The sequence below is a fragment of the Silurus aristotelis genome (assembly GCF_946808225.1).
Source record: "Silurus aristotelis genome assembly, chromosome: 19".
NCBI lineage: Eukaryota > Metazoa > Chordata > Actinopteri > Siluriformes > Siluridae > Silurus > Silurus aristotelis.
Window position 1 is genome coordinate 5,804,567 of NC_139592.1, and position 18,413 is coordinate 5,822,979.

Consider the following 18,413-nt stretch of genomic DNA (forward strand, 5'->3'; position numbering starts at 1 on the left):
AAAGAAAGAAAGAAAGAAAGAAAGAAAGAAAGAAAGAAAGAAAGAAAGAAAGAAAGAAAGAAAGAAAGAAAGAAACAAACCGATCTGCAGATACCGATATGAAGGATGCCTTGACTTCTCTTTTACCTCAACTTAAGAATTTACTTTCTGTTTGTTTGATTTTTTCAGCTTATTTGACTCAATTGCAAAAAAAAAGAAGAAGAAAATATGCAAAGCTTCAAACTGGGGGAAAAAAACGTGATGCATGCAGCTTCGGCAACGTCAAGAGCGTTTTATGTCTTTTTTTTTTTTTTTATCATCTTTTGATAACGTAAAAGCCGTTCTGACCCGTCTTTACATCTGTTTTGACGGCGCCTACCACCCAATACCGTAAGTGCACGATTAGACGCGCAAAGCAAAAAAAAGAAGTGCAGCTGGCTAAACCTCAGTAACCTGCAGGACGCATCTGAATATTCTCATCTGAGCGATGTGGGGAATAAAGGTCAAAATTAATCGGGTGTCGGTATAAATATAAAGGTAAGAAAATACCGATGTCTTTTATTTAATGTATTTTTACTAGCCAACTTTTTTTTTTTTTTTTTATTCTAAGATTTGACCTAAGAGAATTCTGCCGAATCAGCCACTGATTGTGTTAAAGCGCAACGTGACTTCGCCTGAAACACGCATGTAGTCCATGCTTTTTTCTTACAATTAAAACTTAGTTAATCTTTACAAGAAATGTTTTTCCTCTTTGTGGTTGAATCTCATAACGACATTTTAAGGAGGGTTCCCGCTCGTTTAACCACAATCTTTCTTTTTTATATACATATAAATACTTAAAATCAAACAGACTAAAGTAACACAAGTAATGATACAGTATATAAATTATTTAGATACAGCTATTCCCAAAGTAAAAAAATGTTTTCCCCCCAAATAATGTACTTTTATATACATAAACTTTAACCAGTCAGTGTTTTTGTATTCAGGTTCAAGAGTTTCCCACATTTAACAAACATCAAAATGCAGTTTACCTGCACTGACAGGTTTGATGTTTTAATAAGTTGTAGAGCTGCAACATTTTTTGTGGTTTACAGAACACTGTTTTTTTTGTTTCTGTTTGCTGAATTTATAATCCTGCACAGACTCTTTATTCTTCCCTGTCTGTGTGATTTATAGGTCATGATGCGTGTACGGAGATTGAGACGAGTTTTGGTGGGTTTTGTGATATTCGGACTATTATGGGCTGTTTTTTATCACTGGAACCCAAACAGTACAAACAGTAAAAAAAACCTGGACTCGGCTATAAAGAAGATAATGGAGCGTAATGAACATTTCAAGAATAGTGACCGGATACCCTATCAAGACAGTACAGCAAGGTGAGTAAACTCAGCACTTGATAAACACCATTTGGTCAAATGGAGATGGTATCTACTTTTAAAAATATTTCAAAAACTTGTTGATGTTCAAGAATATGATAATGCACAAAATGATTAGTTACTAAACGCCTTAACCAGTATAAGTTGATGTCGAGGTGCAACTTGAGGTTGTTTGTTTATTATACTGTATGTTTACATATAATACATGCTTATGGTCATTTTCATTTTAAATGTTTGTATAATAAATATTATGTCAATAGAGTGTGGTGTTATGACAGAATCAGGGGTACATGATTCTTAGTACCACTGTGATTTTTGTGTTGTCTATAGAAGCAACATGTCTTAATGATGGGATTCTATGCTTTTTAGCTACATTATGTATTTGTATTTATTATAATGAATAATATTATTAACTATTAATTGAATTATGTTCAAACTTAATTTTGTTTTTTAAAAAAGTACTCATCGCTATTTTTGTTTTTTTTAACTGCTTGTCTCCATTTAGTTTTGTATTTCGCTTTATAGAAGCAAAGGTGCAAATTTTCACATCCTGCCTTATTTCTGCGAATTGGCTTTTCTAACCACTGTCTTATCCAAAAAATAAAGGCACAAAACCGTTTTCTCTCATATTGCTATGAAAACAGGTTTTAAAAAAATTGCCACTCCAGCCACTTTTTGGTGTAAAAAAAAATATATATTTCTTTACCATATACAGTACCAGTCAACACATTTTCATTCAGTAGCTTAAATGCAAATTTCACACCTGGGACTTCAGCGGTGTTCTATCTAGGCCTCATATATACACGTGGTGACCTATTTACAGAATAAGCTCACATCATTTACCAACGTTGTTATCAACATGTACAGTGTGGTTAAACATGAATACATTGAATGAGGAACACAAGACACTTTCTGTGCATTCTTATTATTATTATTTATTCACTTCTAAATGCTTATTAATATGAAGGCTTGTTTGTGATCAATATGTTATTCATAACGGGAGCAGCCAGAAGAAGAAGAAGAAGAAGAATTTTTTGTTATTAATGTGGTTTAAAAATTAGTTTTTCATAAATGTTCAAATCAATGGGCAACTTGATACAGTAACATAAATAACTGCTGAACACAAACCCAGGTTATTTAAAAATTTGTTGACCTCAAACCGTGGTCTCTTAATTTTTTTACAAAGTTAAAACCTGCAAATTAGCTTGAAGAGTCATTGATAGCAGATAATAAGAAATAATTCTGTGTAGGCCTCGCGGTCTCCTGACCTCAAGACGGTGTTACGTGCTTTGAGCAGAAGATAGACCTCCCGGTTGATCCAGGCTTCTGATTGGGGAACACTATGATGTTCTTTTGTGTGGTCACCCGATCCACACACTTGTTAATCCATTTAATTTGTGCCAATGTAATGATTACTCAATTTAAAAACATACAAAAAAAGGTTTTTGCATTATTTTGATTTGTGGCACTATCATCAACTTGGAGGAGTACATGTCAACAGTGACCAGCTACATCGGCAAGTGCATTGATGACGTGACTATCTTTAAGACCATCACCACACGCTCCAACCAGAAACCGTGGATGACCGCCAGAGTGTGTGCACTCAGAGCAGGGGACAAGGCGGCTTTAAAGACAGCGAGGTCTGACCTGTCCCCTGCCATCAGAGAGGCGAAGCGTGCAAATGCTAAGAGTATCCAGGACAGCGGAGACACCTGGCGCATGTGGCAGGGCAACCAGGCGATCACGAACTACAAGACAACTTCACCTGCTTGTGACCGTGACGCCTCCCTCCCAGATGCGCTGAACGCCTTCTACGCCCGGTTCGAGGTACAGAACAACATTGCGGCGAGGAAGGCCACCCATCTTCCCAGTGACCAGGTGCTTTGTCTAGCCACAGCTAAAGTGAGGAAAACTCTATGCAGAGTTAACCCCCCAGGAAGTCTGCTGTACCAGACATCATCTCTGGCAAAGTGCTCAGGGAATGTGCAGAACAGCTTGTGGATGTCTTCACCGACATCTTCTACATCTCCCTGAGCAGCGCCGTTGTTCCTACGTGCCTCAAGATGACGACAATCACTCCTGTGCCGAAGATGTCTACAGTCTCCTGCCTTAATGACTATCGCCCCGTTGCGCTCACACTCATCATGATGAAGTGCTTCGAGAGGCTCGTCATGAGGCACATCAAGACCCAGCTTCCACCCTCACTGGACTCCAGGTAGTTGGTGTATCTTCCAAACCGCTCCACAAATGATGCCATCTGAACGACCCTTTATCTGGCCCTCACCCACCTGGACAACAAGGACTCATATGTACAAATGCTGTTCATAGACTTTAGCTCTGCATTTAACACAATCATCCCTCAGCACCTGATTGAGGAGATGAGCCTACTGGGCCTAAAATCCATTTCTTCAGCACCACCCAAATTACATCACCTCATTATTACAAACTGTTTACATGCTGTTTTTGCACATCCTCTTGACTGCTGCTATTGTTTTTTTGCACAAACCATTTTGTTTACATTTTGTTTAATTACATGTACACTCCTGTACTCAGTTCTCTCTTACACACCAAACTTTGTAATATACAGTAGTTGCACTGTCTGTTTTGCGCTTTATGTGGCGAGGACACTTACTAGTAAATGTAGCACCAGGGCTCCTGGAGGACCGTTGTTTCATTTCACTATGTACTGGGGACATTACTCCATAAGTTTTGTGGTTTAGTCAGATGCAACTTTACAAACCGCACCCATGTCGCCATGTTTTTTGTCTGTTTGTTTTTGTAAGAGAGACTAGGCTTTTTCTGGCAACCCTTCTTTTACTAATTGTATTGTCATGAACTTTAACGTTTAGCATACTAACTGAAGCCTGTAGAGTCTGAGATGGCACTTGAGTTATTTGCAAATTTCATTACTATTTCATTACAGTCTGGTTACATCTGCACACCCTGTAGTGTTGCACCATGATCCTACACATGGAACCAGATAACTTGTGTAAAAATGGGGATGATTTAAGGCAAAATAAAAATCAGAAAACATAGGGATTTTATAAAGCTGTCTGGTTAACTCATTGAATGTGTTCTTTCTTTAAGCAGTATCAATTCAGTTTTTTTCTCTCTCATGTCAATATTTTCCATTTTACACAGCGGAAATGCATGTGTTTGTGAAGCTGAATCAGGGGGTCTTAATGTTCCCTTCATGCACCTTTTTTTTCCCCGTGTGGGGGCTGAGCAACTGCACTCTGCATTCAACATCTCTGAGCTGGATGGAGTTAAACAGCGGCGACAACACGAATACCAAAATTTCCAGCGAAGGTGAGGTGATGAGTAGATGTACAACATTTTTCGTGTTTTTTTTATTAAATTGCCATTTCACATATAAATAGATAAATGAAATGTTTTCAAAAAGACTATAAAATCATTATCTCTATGTCCCTCTTATTTATAGCCTAGTCTCTTCAACTGGTTCCTTATTTTGGGATCGTTGTAGAAAATGTAGGCATGTTTTTATAAATCAAATAAAAAATTGCTCCATTATTTTGCATAAATAGATCTGTTTTCTTAGTAGAGGCATCAGCGGGTGACAGAAACATTTTCCATTTTTTTCCCCAGAATACAGACACGGGTTTTGACTAAAAGCTTTTGTGATTGGATACAACAGCTGTGCGTTTAATTGACTTATTCATGTCAATCGATTTGTAGATTTCGTTCAATAGTTGTATTAGCCTTGCTAAGACAAAGGCACACACAAGTCTAAACTTTACTAAATGGCTCAGAGTAAGGATATTGCATCCATTTTTCAGTTTATTTAACAATCATGCAGCTCTTACTACATTTCACTATGTAGCAACCCTTTTTGTTTTTTCAAAATCTTATCCGTTATTGGCCAATGTGTTACTTGCATAAGATACACGAGTTTGCTTCCTTAGTAGGTTGTTAGATTTTTAGGTTTACGAATCAGATTTTGCCTTGCCTTCATACTCTGTGGTCATTTGTTTACTAGATCAAAAGGCTTTGCATGTTGCCAAGTTTAAGGGTCAGAGACTTACAATTGTACATGGGTATAAATCAGCATTCAAGCTTTTGTCTTTTCGTTTTCTATCCGATATTCAACAGATAGATCTTATAACTACCCTATATAAAGTGGTGACTAGTGTGAGAGGGTGGATGAGTGTGTAATTTGTTTCTTACAGTGAAAAGTGTGCTCCTATTCAGATTCCAAATGCTGTTGCTTTTTGGGCTTGCAGATCACATACAGCAGCAGACCTTCTTATTGTTGCAGAGGCAAACATTCCTCTTCAGTACCCCACCCAGGGTTTAGATGTCCGGCCTAAAATGTCAACTTTAATTCCTGGTAAGAGCTGCAATTTAAAAATATGCCTCTAAGTAGATAATTTAAGGTTAATTTGTATGTTATTTTATATTTACAGCTACATTACCAAGAATGTATAGACACTATTATAATGAAGTCCTTCCCTGATAGTTCAAAACTAACATTCATTAAGAGTGAGGAATAATAAAGACTTATTTCTGTTTCCTGCAAAGTGATTTAAGTGTGTTTAATGTTGCATATGTTTATTTACACTGTAGATACCTGCTTGCTTAGTAAAGGGTTTTGTTTGTGTTTTGTTTCTATTTTTTCCCCCTAATTGTCTCTTTGCAAATGTATTAAATTTTTTTCTTGTTCTAAGGTTTGGGTCTGAAACTTAATTCAAGGAGCCATTATGTAGTAAGTTTTCCAATTGTTCATCCACTGTTTTTGTAGTGGCACAATTGAATAATGCGTTTTTTTATTTACACTGATCAGACATAACTTTATGATCACTGACAGGTGAAGTGAATAACAGGGATTATAGCTTCATCATGGCACCTGATAGTGGATAGAATATATTAGGCAGCAAGTAAACATTTTGTCCTCAAAGTTAATGTGTTAGAAGCCAGAAATTGGGCAAGCGTAAGGATTTGACAGACTTTGACAAGGGCCAAATTGTGATGGCTAGACAACTGGGTCAGAGCATCTCCAAAACAGTAGCACTTGTGGAATGTTCCCGGTCTGCAGTGGCCAATATCTGTCATAAATGGTCCAAGAAAGGAAGAGGTAAATCGGCAACAGGAGCAAAGGGAGCAAAGGTTGGCTAGTCTGGTCCAATCCAACAGGCGAGCTTCTGTAGCTCAAATTGCTGAAGAAGTTAATGCTGTTAATGCTCGATGGGTCAGGACTGTTTTGGCAAAAAATACATTGTTAGGCAGGTAGTTATAATGTTATGTCTGGTTGGTGTAAGTAAGGTATTATAATTTAGACTAACATTTAACAATGCTGCAATAGTAACATTGACCTAACTGAACTTGTTTGCTGTAGGTAAATCTGACTGCTACCATGGGCACATTTGATGTAGCAGTCTTGTTGGATGAGGTGAAAATAAGCGAAAAAGGAAAAATGCAAATAAGCATCACCAGTCCAGTTTTAAGTGCACTTAACAGACAGCTGCAGTTTGTCACATATACAAATACCATTTTTCATCCTAATACTGCAGACATAGGTGAGCTGCCATGTTGAGGTTTTTAACCTTTTTTTATTATAATAATGATTAAATGATCAATTTATTTAAAGCAGATCTAAAAAATCTAAATCTACTCTCCTCTACTCATCTGTCTCAAAAAAATTTAAATAAAAATTTAAATACTTAGAATTTATTCCCAACATTGTCTGGTTTCACATTTAAATTGATTCTGAAAATTTTTGTCATCTTTAATAAATCCCATTTCTTTCGCTCTCCCTTTTTTTTTTTTATTATCCAGTGCAATTTGAGACTGATGGATTCCAGGCAACCTTCACCATTAAAATCCGACATGAACTCACTCCAAAACTCTATGATCCTGGACCTACTGGAGCTAAAGGAGGTAATTCTCACAGGTTTTGACATATCACAAAGCACATAGCAATTTTTTTCTAAAGCAACACGATGTTTGTTTTTTATACATTTTCTTTAACCTTCTTTGCTTCTAGAATACGACATAGGCTCACTGGTCACCATTGCCACAAAAGCATTCTTGCGTTATGACAAGCTTCAGGATTTGATTGACAGCATCCGAAAGTTCTATCCAACAGTCACGATAATTATAGCAGATGACAGCGAGCATCCTAAGCCTGTAACTGGCCCTTACATAGAGCATTACACCATGCCTTTCAAAAAGGTAAAGAGTTTTACTGTTGTATAATGTGAGAAAATTTTCAACTAAAAAAAATGACTTTCAAATGATTAAGACATTTAAAAATGAAAGTATTAATTATACCTACTGCTAATCCATGTCAATTTTCGCAAAATGTCCCATGCTTTATTTCATTTAAATCAATGTGTGTGTGTACAGTATCGCACAAAACTGAGTACACTCCCCACATTTTAGCAAGAATTTTATTATATCTTCTAACGGGACAATACTATGTGGATTAATTTAGAGATATGCATCATTTTTAATACACAATACTACAAAATAGTGCTATAATAAAGGGCACAGGCCAACAGATATGTGAAGTGTTTTACTTTATATATACTAGGGAATGTATACACTAATTATTGAATAAATTCACTTGTCTTTGATGTGTTGACTAAATATGGAATTTATCAACAAAAGGAAGAGTGAAACTTCAAATTTCCTTTAGTCATTGTAAATACCTAAACTTCTAAAATATGAGCCATATTAATCTGTAAGCTTAATCACACATGTTTTAGTGATAGTATTTATATGAAGCGGGATTGTAGGCAATGACTCAAATACACTATGCTGTATATAAAACCTTGAATACATTTTTAATTAAACCTTAACTAAATGTTCAATTTCAATTATTTGGGAGCTACAATGATGATAAATTGCATTGCATTTTGAGCAGAGAAGCCTCAGAAACTGTTGAACATAGTGAGCATGAGTGCTTTGTAGTTTTTGTGGTGCAATGGGGGATTTTTTTTTTTATTGGGGTGGGCAGGTGAAAGACATTTCGCAACTGAGCTAGAGCTCAAAATGGGTGACTTCCTGGTTTGTGCTAGGGTAGTGGTTTTTTTTTTTGTTTGTTTGTTTTTTGACAGCTAGCTACTTCCTGCAAACCTGTAGCTCAAGACTGCAGCCTGTGAGCTGAACTGTGTGTACTGTATTTTAACAATGCATCAACATCAGTTGCACCATCATCATCATCATCATCATCATCTTATCCGAGGCCGGGTCGCGGGGGCAGCAGTCTAAGCAGAGATGCCCAGACTTCCCTCTCCCTAGACACTTCTTCCAGCTCTTCCAGGGGGACACCGAGGCGTTCCCAGGCCAGCCGGGAGACATAGTCTCTCCAGCGTGTCCTAGGTCTTTCCCGGGGTCTCCTCCCAGTGGGACGCGCCCGGAACACCTTCCCAGGAAGGCGTCCAGGAGGCATCCGGAACAGATGCCCGAGCCACCTCAGCTGACCCCTCTCGATATGGAGGAGCAGCGGCTCTACTCTGAACTCCTCCCCCTATAGTTGGAACACACCCTCCGGTCCCCCTTCTTAAAAAGAGGGACCACCACCCCGGTCTGCCATTCCAGAGGCACTGTCCCCGACCGCCACGCGATGCTGCAGAGGCGTGTCAGCCAAGACAGCCCCACAACATCCAGAGACTTGAGGTACTCAGGGCGGATCTCATCCACCCCCGGTGCCCTGCCACTGAGAAGTTTCTTTACTACCTCGGTGACTTCAGCTTGGGTGATGGACGAGTCCACCTCTGAGCCCTCAGCCTCTGCTTCCTCAATGGAAGACGTGACGGCGGGATTGAGGAGATCCTCGAAGTATTCCTTTCACCGTCCAACGACATCCCCAGTTGAGGGCATTGGTAGGGCACTGCTTCCCTCTCCTGAGCCGCCGGACGGTTTGCCAGAATCTCTTCGAGGCCAGCCGATAGTCCTTCTCCATGGCCTCACCGAACTCCTCCCAGGCCCGAGTTTTTGCCTCCACAACCACCCAGGCTGCAGTTCGCTTGGCCTGCCAGGACCTGTCAGCTGCCCCAGGTGTCCCACAAGCCAACCAGGCCCGATAGGACTCCTTCTTTAGCTTGACGGCATCCCTTACTTCCGGTTTCCACCACCGGGTTCGGGGATTGCCGCCTCGACAGGCACCGGAGACCTTACGGCCACAGCTCCGAGAGTCCCCAGTCGGAGCTCTGTCCAGCACCCCTCCCAGAGACCCCAAGAAGGCCGGGTACTCTACACTGCCGTTTGGCCCGTAGGCACACACGACAGTAAGAGACCTATCCCCGACCCGTAGGCGCCGGGAAACGACCCTCTCATTCACCGGGGTAAACTCCAACACATGGCGGCTGAGCTGGGGGGCTATAAGTGCTTATCAGTTGCACCATTGTTCTTAAATAACCCTCATGCTGAATATTTCAATAATTTAAATTAGGGTGTTAATCATTTGCTTATGTCCTCTAAACTTTGAGTCAATATATTGGATTTCTAATGTCTTGAAACCATTGAAAATGTATACATTTTCTAGTACAAGTTTGCTAGTGTTTTTGAAAGTTTGCAACATTCACTCTTTCCATGCTTCCCCATTGCAGAACCACACAAACTGTCTTTGAATTAAAAGGAACTGATTTCAAATTATGTTTTTAATGAAATTAAGGATTTATGTTTAATTGGGCAGATTATTTAAAATTTATACATGCTAGTTTCTAGTTAGCTTATTTTCTGTAATTACTAGCCTGTAAGGTTTGCACTGTGGTTTGAATGAGTGGATATATCTCAAAGTTTACTGATAACCTTTACCACATAAACGTTACCACAGGGTTGGTTTGCTGGACGTAATCTCGCTGTGTCTCAGGTGACGACCAAGTACGTGCTTTGGGCGGATGATGACTTCATCTTCACCTCCAGCACAAAGTTGGAAAAAATGGTGGATGTGTTAGAGCGCACCAGTTTAGACCTGGTAAGAGAAACACTTTGACGTTTACTTTTCCCTTTTGCTTTCTGAGCTATTCTAGTAACTTATGCTAAACTAACTTATCTGATGCCAATTTGCTTACATTTGTGTACAACGAGCACCTGTTTTTCCTTCTTTTGACTGTGCTATTGAGTCTGTCTTTGTGCTGCCTCATAGTAAATTAGATCATTGATAAAATGACATTGAATCTTCAATCAATGAATTGAAATTAAATGCAGCAGGTATGTTTGCTAGTTGCAAGCATAGCTACATCAGGCCCTGTTCACCTAAACATGTAATGTCAAGAAAACAGAGAGATGATTACATGCCGCATGTCAAGCAGTTTAATATAATGTTATGGTTGTAAGATATATTTTTGTTGTCTTGCTCGTTGTCTTGAATGTGAAGTCCCTTATGTATGTCAATTATCAAATATTTTATGTTTTTTTATATTTAAAATTAATGTTTGCTAACCAGGGTGATATTTATGTGCTTTTTTGGCTGAAAAATTACCAAATTTACCAAGTGTCCAGAATGAATCATTATAATGTGACATAATTACAGTGCTGTTTACATACTTTAATTTTGGCTCAATGTAAATAGGATATTTTTGCAGGTTTGTTAATGTCATCATGTCTTACAAAGGCTTGTAAGATTGGGTGTCTCAAATGTCACCCATCTCTTTATTTCAGTGTGCTTTTTTTGTGTTTGCATGCACCCAGGTGGGAGGGGCAGTCAGGGAGGTAACAGGATATACTGCCACCTACCGCCATATGATCTCAACAGAAAAAGGAGGAGAAGATGGAGACTGTTTACACATCAGGAGGGGCTACCATCATGCTCTCGAAGGCTTTCCTAACTGTGTGGTCACAGATGCCGTCATAAACTTTTTCATGGCTCGCACTGAAAAGGTGCGACAAGTGGGATTTGACCCTCGACTGGCACGCGTCGCACACCTAGGTAAGCATCAAATATGATGTGGTTTTGATGTCCCATTTACTGATCGTCATGTATATCTGATGTCATGCTGTTGATAAAGTGACTGAAAAGAATTTACGTTTATGTTTGTGAATATCTCCTCCCAATTTAGAGTTTTTCATTGATGGCCTCGGTGTTCTTCATGTCGGTTCCTGTGACGATGTTATAATCAGCCATGCATCAAAGATCAAAGGGATGTTGCCATGGGGACAATCAGATACTGACAAGGCCTATTCCAAGTTTAGATATGTCAACTATTCAAGCAAACAAAATACACTTTTTTACTTTAAGAACTACTTCAAATGCCTAACTAGTAACTAATAACGAGTAACGGTTAATTGTGGGGCCTAAATCTTTTTGCACTATTCGGTATTCGAAGATTATTCTTATTCAATGTAAAATGCCTTTTACTTTAGATGCCCTGTCATGATCACTTTCTGTGCCGCGTTTCAAACACTCTTAATATGTTCATGAGAGTTTTTAAATATCTACGTATATTTGTTCACTTCCATCAAAGGCTCCAGATCATCCCAGGCACCTTTATAGTACATGTGTTAACTGTCAAAATGTGCAAAAAAAAAATTGCCTAATTTTGAGACATGGCCTAAACAGTGTCATTGTGCGTGTGTCACAATGTTTATCTTTTGTCTTATATGTGTCTAAAAGTTAATATCAAGATAAAATAACATTCTCGGAGGAATCAAAAGGGGTTATTAGTCAAGTCAATTGTTAAATAGAATTATTAGGAGTAGAGGTCGACCGATATGTGTTTTTCTCTGGCCCATGCCGATATTTAAAATTTAAAGATGCAGATTCTTTTGGCCGATATGTTTGACCAATTTTTCTTTTTTTTCCCCACCTTCATCTGTTTTTTTACTTGGTGCACTTTAGTTTTTCTGTGCGTTCAGCACTGTTGTTTCTTGTCGGACAGGGTCAGATTTTTTTGGCCGATTCTGCATGTAGCAGAGCTTGTCGGCGAGAAAGGGAACTCAGATTAAGCATATATGAAGTATATCAAAACAATTTACAGCAGCTTCGGGTATTTATAATAAGGTAGGTTTTACACTACCTGATCCGTACCGGAAATAGTTCTTTCCTAGTGATTCTCTTTCTATAAGTTCACATTTTTGTGAATGTAGACACATTTGTGCACATGCGCAGTACAAACAGAGTTTTAGGTACATATCGAGTAGCCACATTTCTTGCGTCTTGTCCTTGCAACTTCCAAACGGATTCAGACTACTGCCACCTGCTGTTATGGGAGATTTCTCTCAAGCAAGTGCAAAATGTACTAATAATCCAATAATCACCCTAAATTGCAGCACAATCGGCCGTCAATCTGTCAACCTCTAATTACTAAAATTAAAAAAAACATAAAAGCAACAATTTATGACAACAATTACAACAATGGAAAATGCCTTAAGTTTGGAAGAAGGATAATCTTGAAGCTCTCTTTCTTCAACACATTTTTGGGTAGCATTAGAAGTCTGTCTGGCTGTTAGATGTTCTAATGTCTGAACCACCTGGAAGATGCAATCCCTTTTAAGCAATCAATATATTAAAACTTTGCTTTCATGACATCATCAATCTCCATCAGGGTGCTATTGAAACTGACGGTTTACAAAATTAGCGTAATCCAGAGTTACCTATTTTTATCTCATTCATACAAATGAGCAGCTATGCGGTTAGGGTACTTGATCAGACGCACAGGAGTGGTAGCTTGGTGTGGCTGGGATTTGAACTCATGACCACCAGGTCTATAGGCCAATACCTTAACCACTAAGCTACTACTCTGCCATATTTAGCTGTGCAGTACAGTACAGTTATGGAGTAACAATGTGCTTCTGGGTCTAAATTTGGGCCCTAATGTGTGTAATGGTGTTTAGGTATTTTACTGGTGTTAAGTATTTTTTTTATATCGATTGTGTTATATGTTGTACATATCAACAATCATGTCTCTTTTGTACTGAAGTTATTTGAGGGGGCCCCCATACTGCCCCACCCATTCATTTATTAAAGGTTTAAAGGGTGTATTCAAACTCATTTTTATACCGCAGAGAAACATGCAATGAAAGTTATTTAAGACTGCATGCAAATGGATAATAATATATGCAATTAAACTTTAAAAAAGTATACAAAATACAATACCTTAATCTAACTTAATATAAAATGTGTTGCCATTCTATATTCTTAAGCACTTTTAATCAAAGGCCCAACTAACTAATAATATTAATAGTAAATAATATTATGCATTTATATATATATATATATATATATATATATATATATATATATATATATATATATATATATATATATATATATATATATATATATACAGTACAGACCAAAAGTTTGGACACACCTTCTCATTCAAAGAGTTTTCTTTATTTTCATGACTATGAAAATTGTAGATTCACACTGAAGTCATCAAAACTATGAATTAACACATGTGGAATTATATATGGAATTATATACATAACAAAAAAGTGTGAAACAATGTAAAATTCTAGGTTCTTCAAAGTAGCCACCTTTTGCTTTGATTACTGCTTTGCACACTCTTGGCATTCTCTTGATGAGCTTCAAGAGGTAGTCACCTGAAATGGTCTTCCAACAGTCTTGAAGGAGTTCCATGAGAGATGCTTGGCACTTGTTGGCCCTTTTGCCTTCACTCTGCGGTCCAGCTCACCCCTAAACCATCTCGATTGGGTTCAGGTCCGGTGACTGTGGAGGCCAGGTCATCTGGCGCAGCACCCCATCACTCTCCTTCTTAGTCAAATAGCCCTTGATGCCTTCAGTGTGACTCTACAATTTATATAGTCATGAAACTAAAGAAAACTCTTTGAATGAGAAGGTGTGTCCAAACTTTCTGTACTGTATGTATATGTATATACATATTGGGTCAAATTAATTTTTCTTACCAGACAGTTCTTTTGTCAGCCTTAGATCCCCCAGCCAGAGAAAGGTAGAATAACAATTGGGTGCCTAATTATTAGGGCCACTTTTGCTCAGATATACTGCTACTCTGATTCACACTTGCTCTTTTTCCAGATGAGAGGCTCACAGGTTTTCCACTGCTACTTTCTTCATTTGGGAGCAAGTTCAAATAAAATATTTTAATAATTACAAAATATTCTAATAATGATGCATTGTATAGCAAGCACCATTAATAATGCTGATATTTAATATTTTGACAGGGTTCAGAAATAGGGCTAATAATTGCCTTGCTCTAATGTGAAGGATTATATGTAAATCATATCTGGTAGGTAACAAATTTTGTTAGAATATAGGTGGGGGGGTTTTGTTTTTCTTTCCTCGTCATAAATAGACGTGATCTTAAAGTTCATGTGAATGTGCACAATGAGATTTTTTACTTCTTACATGTAAAAGGCCACAGTTGGGGAAAGCAGGAAGATTAGCTGCTATGGAGGTTGCTATCCCAAATGCATGGGTTTGCGGAACAGAATTACCAGTTAGCCTCAATTGAAATTGTTGCAAATTTGTTTCTAGGTACCTTCAATTTTGAACCATTAACACAAGTTACATGACTATATTGTAATTAAGCTAGCTAGACCCTGACATTCAGATTGGTATCAGGACAGTTCCTTGAAGGTTCTTATCACCTTTTTAAGTTTGAGAAAGATCAGATAAACTTTTATATCAGAGTAAAAAAGAGAAGGAAACTTTAAAAAACCAAAGGCAAGACTTCCCAGCCATTATCAAGTTTACTCTTTCTCATGCAGGCCTCATTAGCCAAATCAACTTTAATATTTCTTCTATTTACATGATCAGTTAGAATGATCAAGCTAGCTACCTAGTCATCAGCGGAAGCTAGTATTGACTAGCTACATATAAATAGTCTCATTAACTAAAAGGTGTCCAAACTTTTTTTTTCCTGAGGGCCATATACAGAAAAATACATGAAGGACTGGGCCACTCTACGTATACTGCTTTACTTTTAATGCACTAATATTGGTCAAATAAATCAGATTCAGGTCAATTACGTTTTATAATTGAACATGTTTGAAAAAAAAAAAAGCCTCCGTCACAGCTCTCCATTAGTAGATTTTCATTTTATTTTTTACAAAAAGTTTGGCAGGTAGTTCTCTCAGTGAAAAGCTCAGATTGGCACGTTTTTTATTTATTTATTTATTTATTTATTTATTTATTTATTTATTTATTTATTTATTTATTTATTTATTTATTTTATTGTTCGCCTTGTGGATGCGCTGCCTTGTTCAAGGCAGTATAGCTCCACCTAGTGTTGAAACTTAGAAGTACAATACATTTAAGCGCAAATATTATGAGGGCCATAGAGCATTATATTTTTAGACTTTGACGGATTAGACTTAGACTTCGGGCCAATTAAAAATAGATGATAGTAGTTTGGACACCCCTGCATTAACCTATAAAAGGTTTCCTAGTTGGTAAAAGGTTATTTGCTAGTGGTGGTTTCTGTCATGGTATATAGTCCCTTAAGTTGTTTTTTGATAGATTGCATGAGCTTGAGATCTTGGCTGGCCCTTCTTCAGGACAAGTGTTACAGTAGGTTTTTGAAGACATGAATTTGTGGTGTGTGATATGATGTCTCAAATGGGATACTTTGTGCTCTGTGTTAATTTCTAATAAAATAAGTAGATTTTTATTCCAAATATATAAAATGTTAATCTTGGTCTCAGTTAAATTACATTATAACAAATAACATATTTAGTCTAATCAGAGATGGCAAAAGTACACATGTCCTTTACTTAAGTAGAAGTACAGATACTCATGTTTTAAAATACTCTGGTAAAAGTTGAAGTACTGATTATACTTTTTTCCTCAAGTTCAAGTAAAGAAGTTTGGGCTCTGACGTACTTAAGTAAAAAGTAGCCATTATTACTACCTGTTTTAGTGTCTGGTAACTGGACCTCACATCATATTAATATTAGGGCTGTCAATCGCCTAATATTTAATCGTACATTTCAATCTGTTCTAAATGTACCATATATTAATACTTTGTTTTTAATACTCTAAGCAACATGACCATGCATACATATTATTTTATTATTAGTGAAACCATACTCAACATAGAGCATGAAAACAAAAAAATTATTGTAAATGTTTTAAAGTAATTATAGTGGTTTAAATTACGTAAATCATTAGGACACCAAACTGAACCTTTGCTGTTTCCACGCACCTTAATGAGGTGATACCAGAGCAACTGTATCTCTTTTATACCAATTACATAATCAGAAAACATTTGTTTTCAATGTGAACTGGTTTATGTAAAAGACATTTTGAGCTTTCTATACATATATTTATGATTGTGATGTTTGTGAAAGTAGATGAGCGCCCCCTGTCTGTTTTCTTTATTTTACAACAGGACAGTGTTTTGTTATTCTTATGAGTGTGTACAAGAGAAAGTAGACCTTTTACAGATTCAGATGATGTATTTCTCTTATCTGTATGTAGCGCCCCTAGCGTTACTGGCTATAATGGGGTGGCTAACCTGAGTTCTTTTTAATAAATATCTGTGCAGAGTACATGTGCATGTACAATCTTTTATAACAGTAATTTAAGTACATTTCGGCATTATGAAGAAAAATGCCACAAAAAACTTGCGTTTATTGACCCCAGAGGGTAAATTGTGTGAATCATGGCGGATTTTTTGTGCTGATTTGTCGCTTGGCCCATCAGTAACGAGTCTGGTTGGAAAATGTAAGAAGTAGAAAGTACAGATATTTGTGTAAAAAAGTAAAAAGTTGACCAAAATAATGAATGAAGTAAAGAATTAACACCAGAAAAATCGACTTAACTACAGTACCAAAGTATTTGCACTTCTTTATTTCCCACCTCTGTGTCTAATATATCTAAATCTAAGCTCTAATACACCTCTGGTTATTGCTTTTCAGTGTGGATAGCATGGGTTTTAATTCTGAAGATTTTCTTTATAGACTATATCAAGTTGGTGTTTTTAAAATGTTTTGACCAACTATCAAAGCACACATTGTTGTACCTCAATTAAAACGTATATATTTGTAAATTTTTTTGCAGCAGCATCTTCTTTTTTCTACGCTATATCTGTTGCAGTCAATTAACATTTCTTTTTTAATAATTGTTTTATACAATATGTGTCTCTTCTTTTGACATGCTTTCTATTTGTGTACCGTGAGAATGATCTCACTTAGGGCCTCATTAATTCACAGGCTGGCCCTGCTGCTGTACACATCAAATATTAACCAGGTCCAGCTGCTTTTTATAGTACTGATTCAGATCACTTAGCAGTGGATTACTTCCTTTTAACACACCTTGTTGCATTTTGTTCCTCGTGTGTCGTTCAAAGCTAATTTCATTGTTTAAGATTTCCCTGCGAACTGGACTTGTAAGTCATTTCTTTAATTTTCAGTTAGTTAAGTTAGACATTAGCTAGTGACATTTTATGCAGCACAGTAGAGTACATGTCTGGTGACGAAGGCTTGGGAGAATTCAGAGAGAATGCACCATATGTACATATCGAATTTACATTTCTATGCATTTGTTTGATGTTGTGGAAATATTTTTTAGAATTGAATTTCAAAGGTTTGAATTTCTGACATATTACTTACAAAGAAAACTGCATGGAAAAACATGCTTGGCCGAACAGGACACTAAAGCGATACAAAAATTATATATATGTCTATAGACTGTCATTGCATATATGTCTAGCACTGAAGAATGGCATGCATGGAAAATTACAAAACGGTTCAATTCTTTAATAGCAATGTGCTTTGTTAATTTATTAAACCTTTAGATTTTCGTTTTTGAAAAAATAAATCAAATGGGCTTTCATGATAACAACAGAAATACCAAGCACATATACAAAGCGAAGCCAGAGGTGTATTTTGGACCATGCACCAATATTTGACAACTGTAGTAAGAAGTTTGTTCCCTCCCAAACTCTTCCTGTTTGTTTAATCACAGTGTAAGTAATTCCAAGCTGGTTAAAGTTCAGCTGCAGCCATAAAACATGAATACACGCAATGTAAAGATAATTTTGCTTAAAGAAAAGTGTATATGTCAACGCCCAAAACTTCATGACCTTTGAAATTAAATGGTAAATATAGTAATAAATGGACTATTGCAGTGGGTGCATTACAACAAATATCAACATTCTACCTCATGTACCT

General features: G+C 37.2%; 1 protein-coding gene across 1 annotated transcript in view; it reads left to right on the plus strand.

The window, feature by feature from the left end:
* The first annotated feature begins 339 nt into the window (after positions 1 to 339).
* b4galnt1a (beta-1,4-N-acetyl-galactosaminyl transferase 1a) overlaps positions 340 to 18,413 on the plus strand; it is a 29,331-nt gene continuing 11,257 nt past the window's right edge. The window contains exons 1-12 of the mRNA XM_083521160.1: positions 340 to 516; positions 1,156 to 1,355; positions 4,497 to 4,664; positions 5,597 to 5,703; positions 6,041 to 6,078; positions 6,709 to 6,889; positions 7,149 to 7,250; positions 7,357 to 7,544; positions 10,153 to 10,293; positions 11,010 to 11,247; positions 11,378 to 11,585; positions 17,530 to 17,629. Of these exons, the coding sequence (XP_083377286.1) occupies positions 1,159 to 1,355; positions 4,497 to 4,664; positions 5,597 to 5,703; positions 6,041 to 6,078; positions 6,709 to 6,889; positions 7,149 to 7,250; positions 7,357 to 7,544; positions 10,153 to 10,293; positions 11,010 to 11,247; positions 11,378 to 11,585; positions 17,530 to 17,629 (1,668 nt within the window). The 5' untranslated portion in view covers positions 340 to 516; positions 1,156 to 1,158. The remainder of the gene's footprint in view (positions 517 to 1,155; positions 1,356 to 4,496; positions 4,665 to 5,596; positions 5,704 to 6,040; positions 6,079 to 6,708; positions 6,890 to 7,148; positions 7,251 to 7,356; positions 7,545 to 10,152; positions 10,294 to 11,009; positions 11,248 to 11,377; positions 11,586 to 17,529; positions 17,630 to 18,413) is intronic.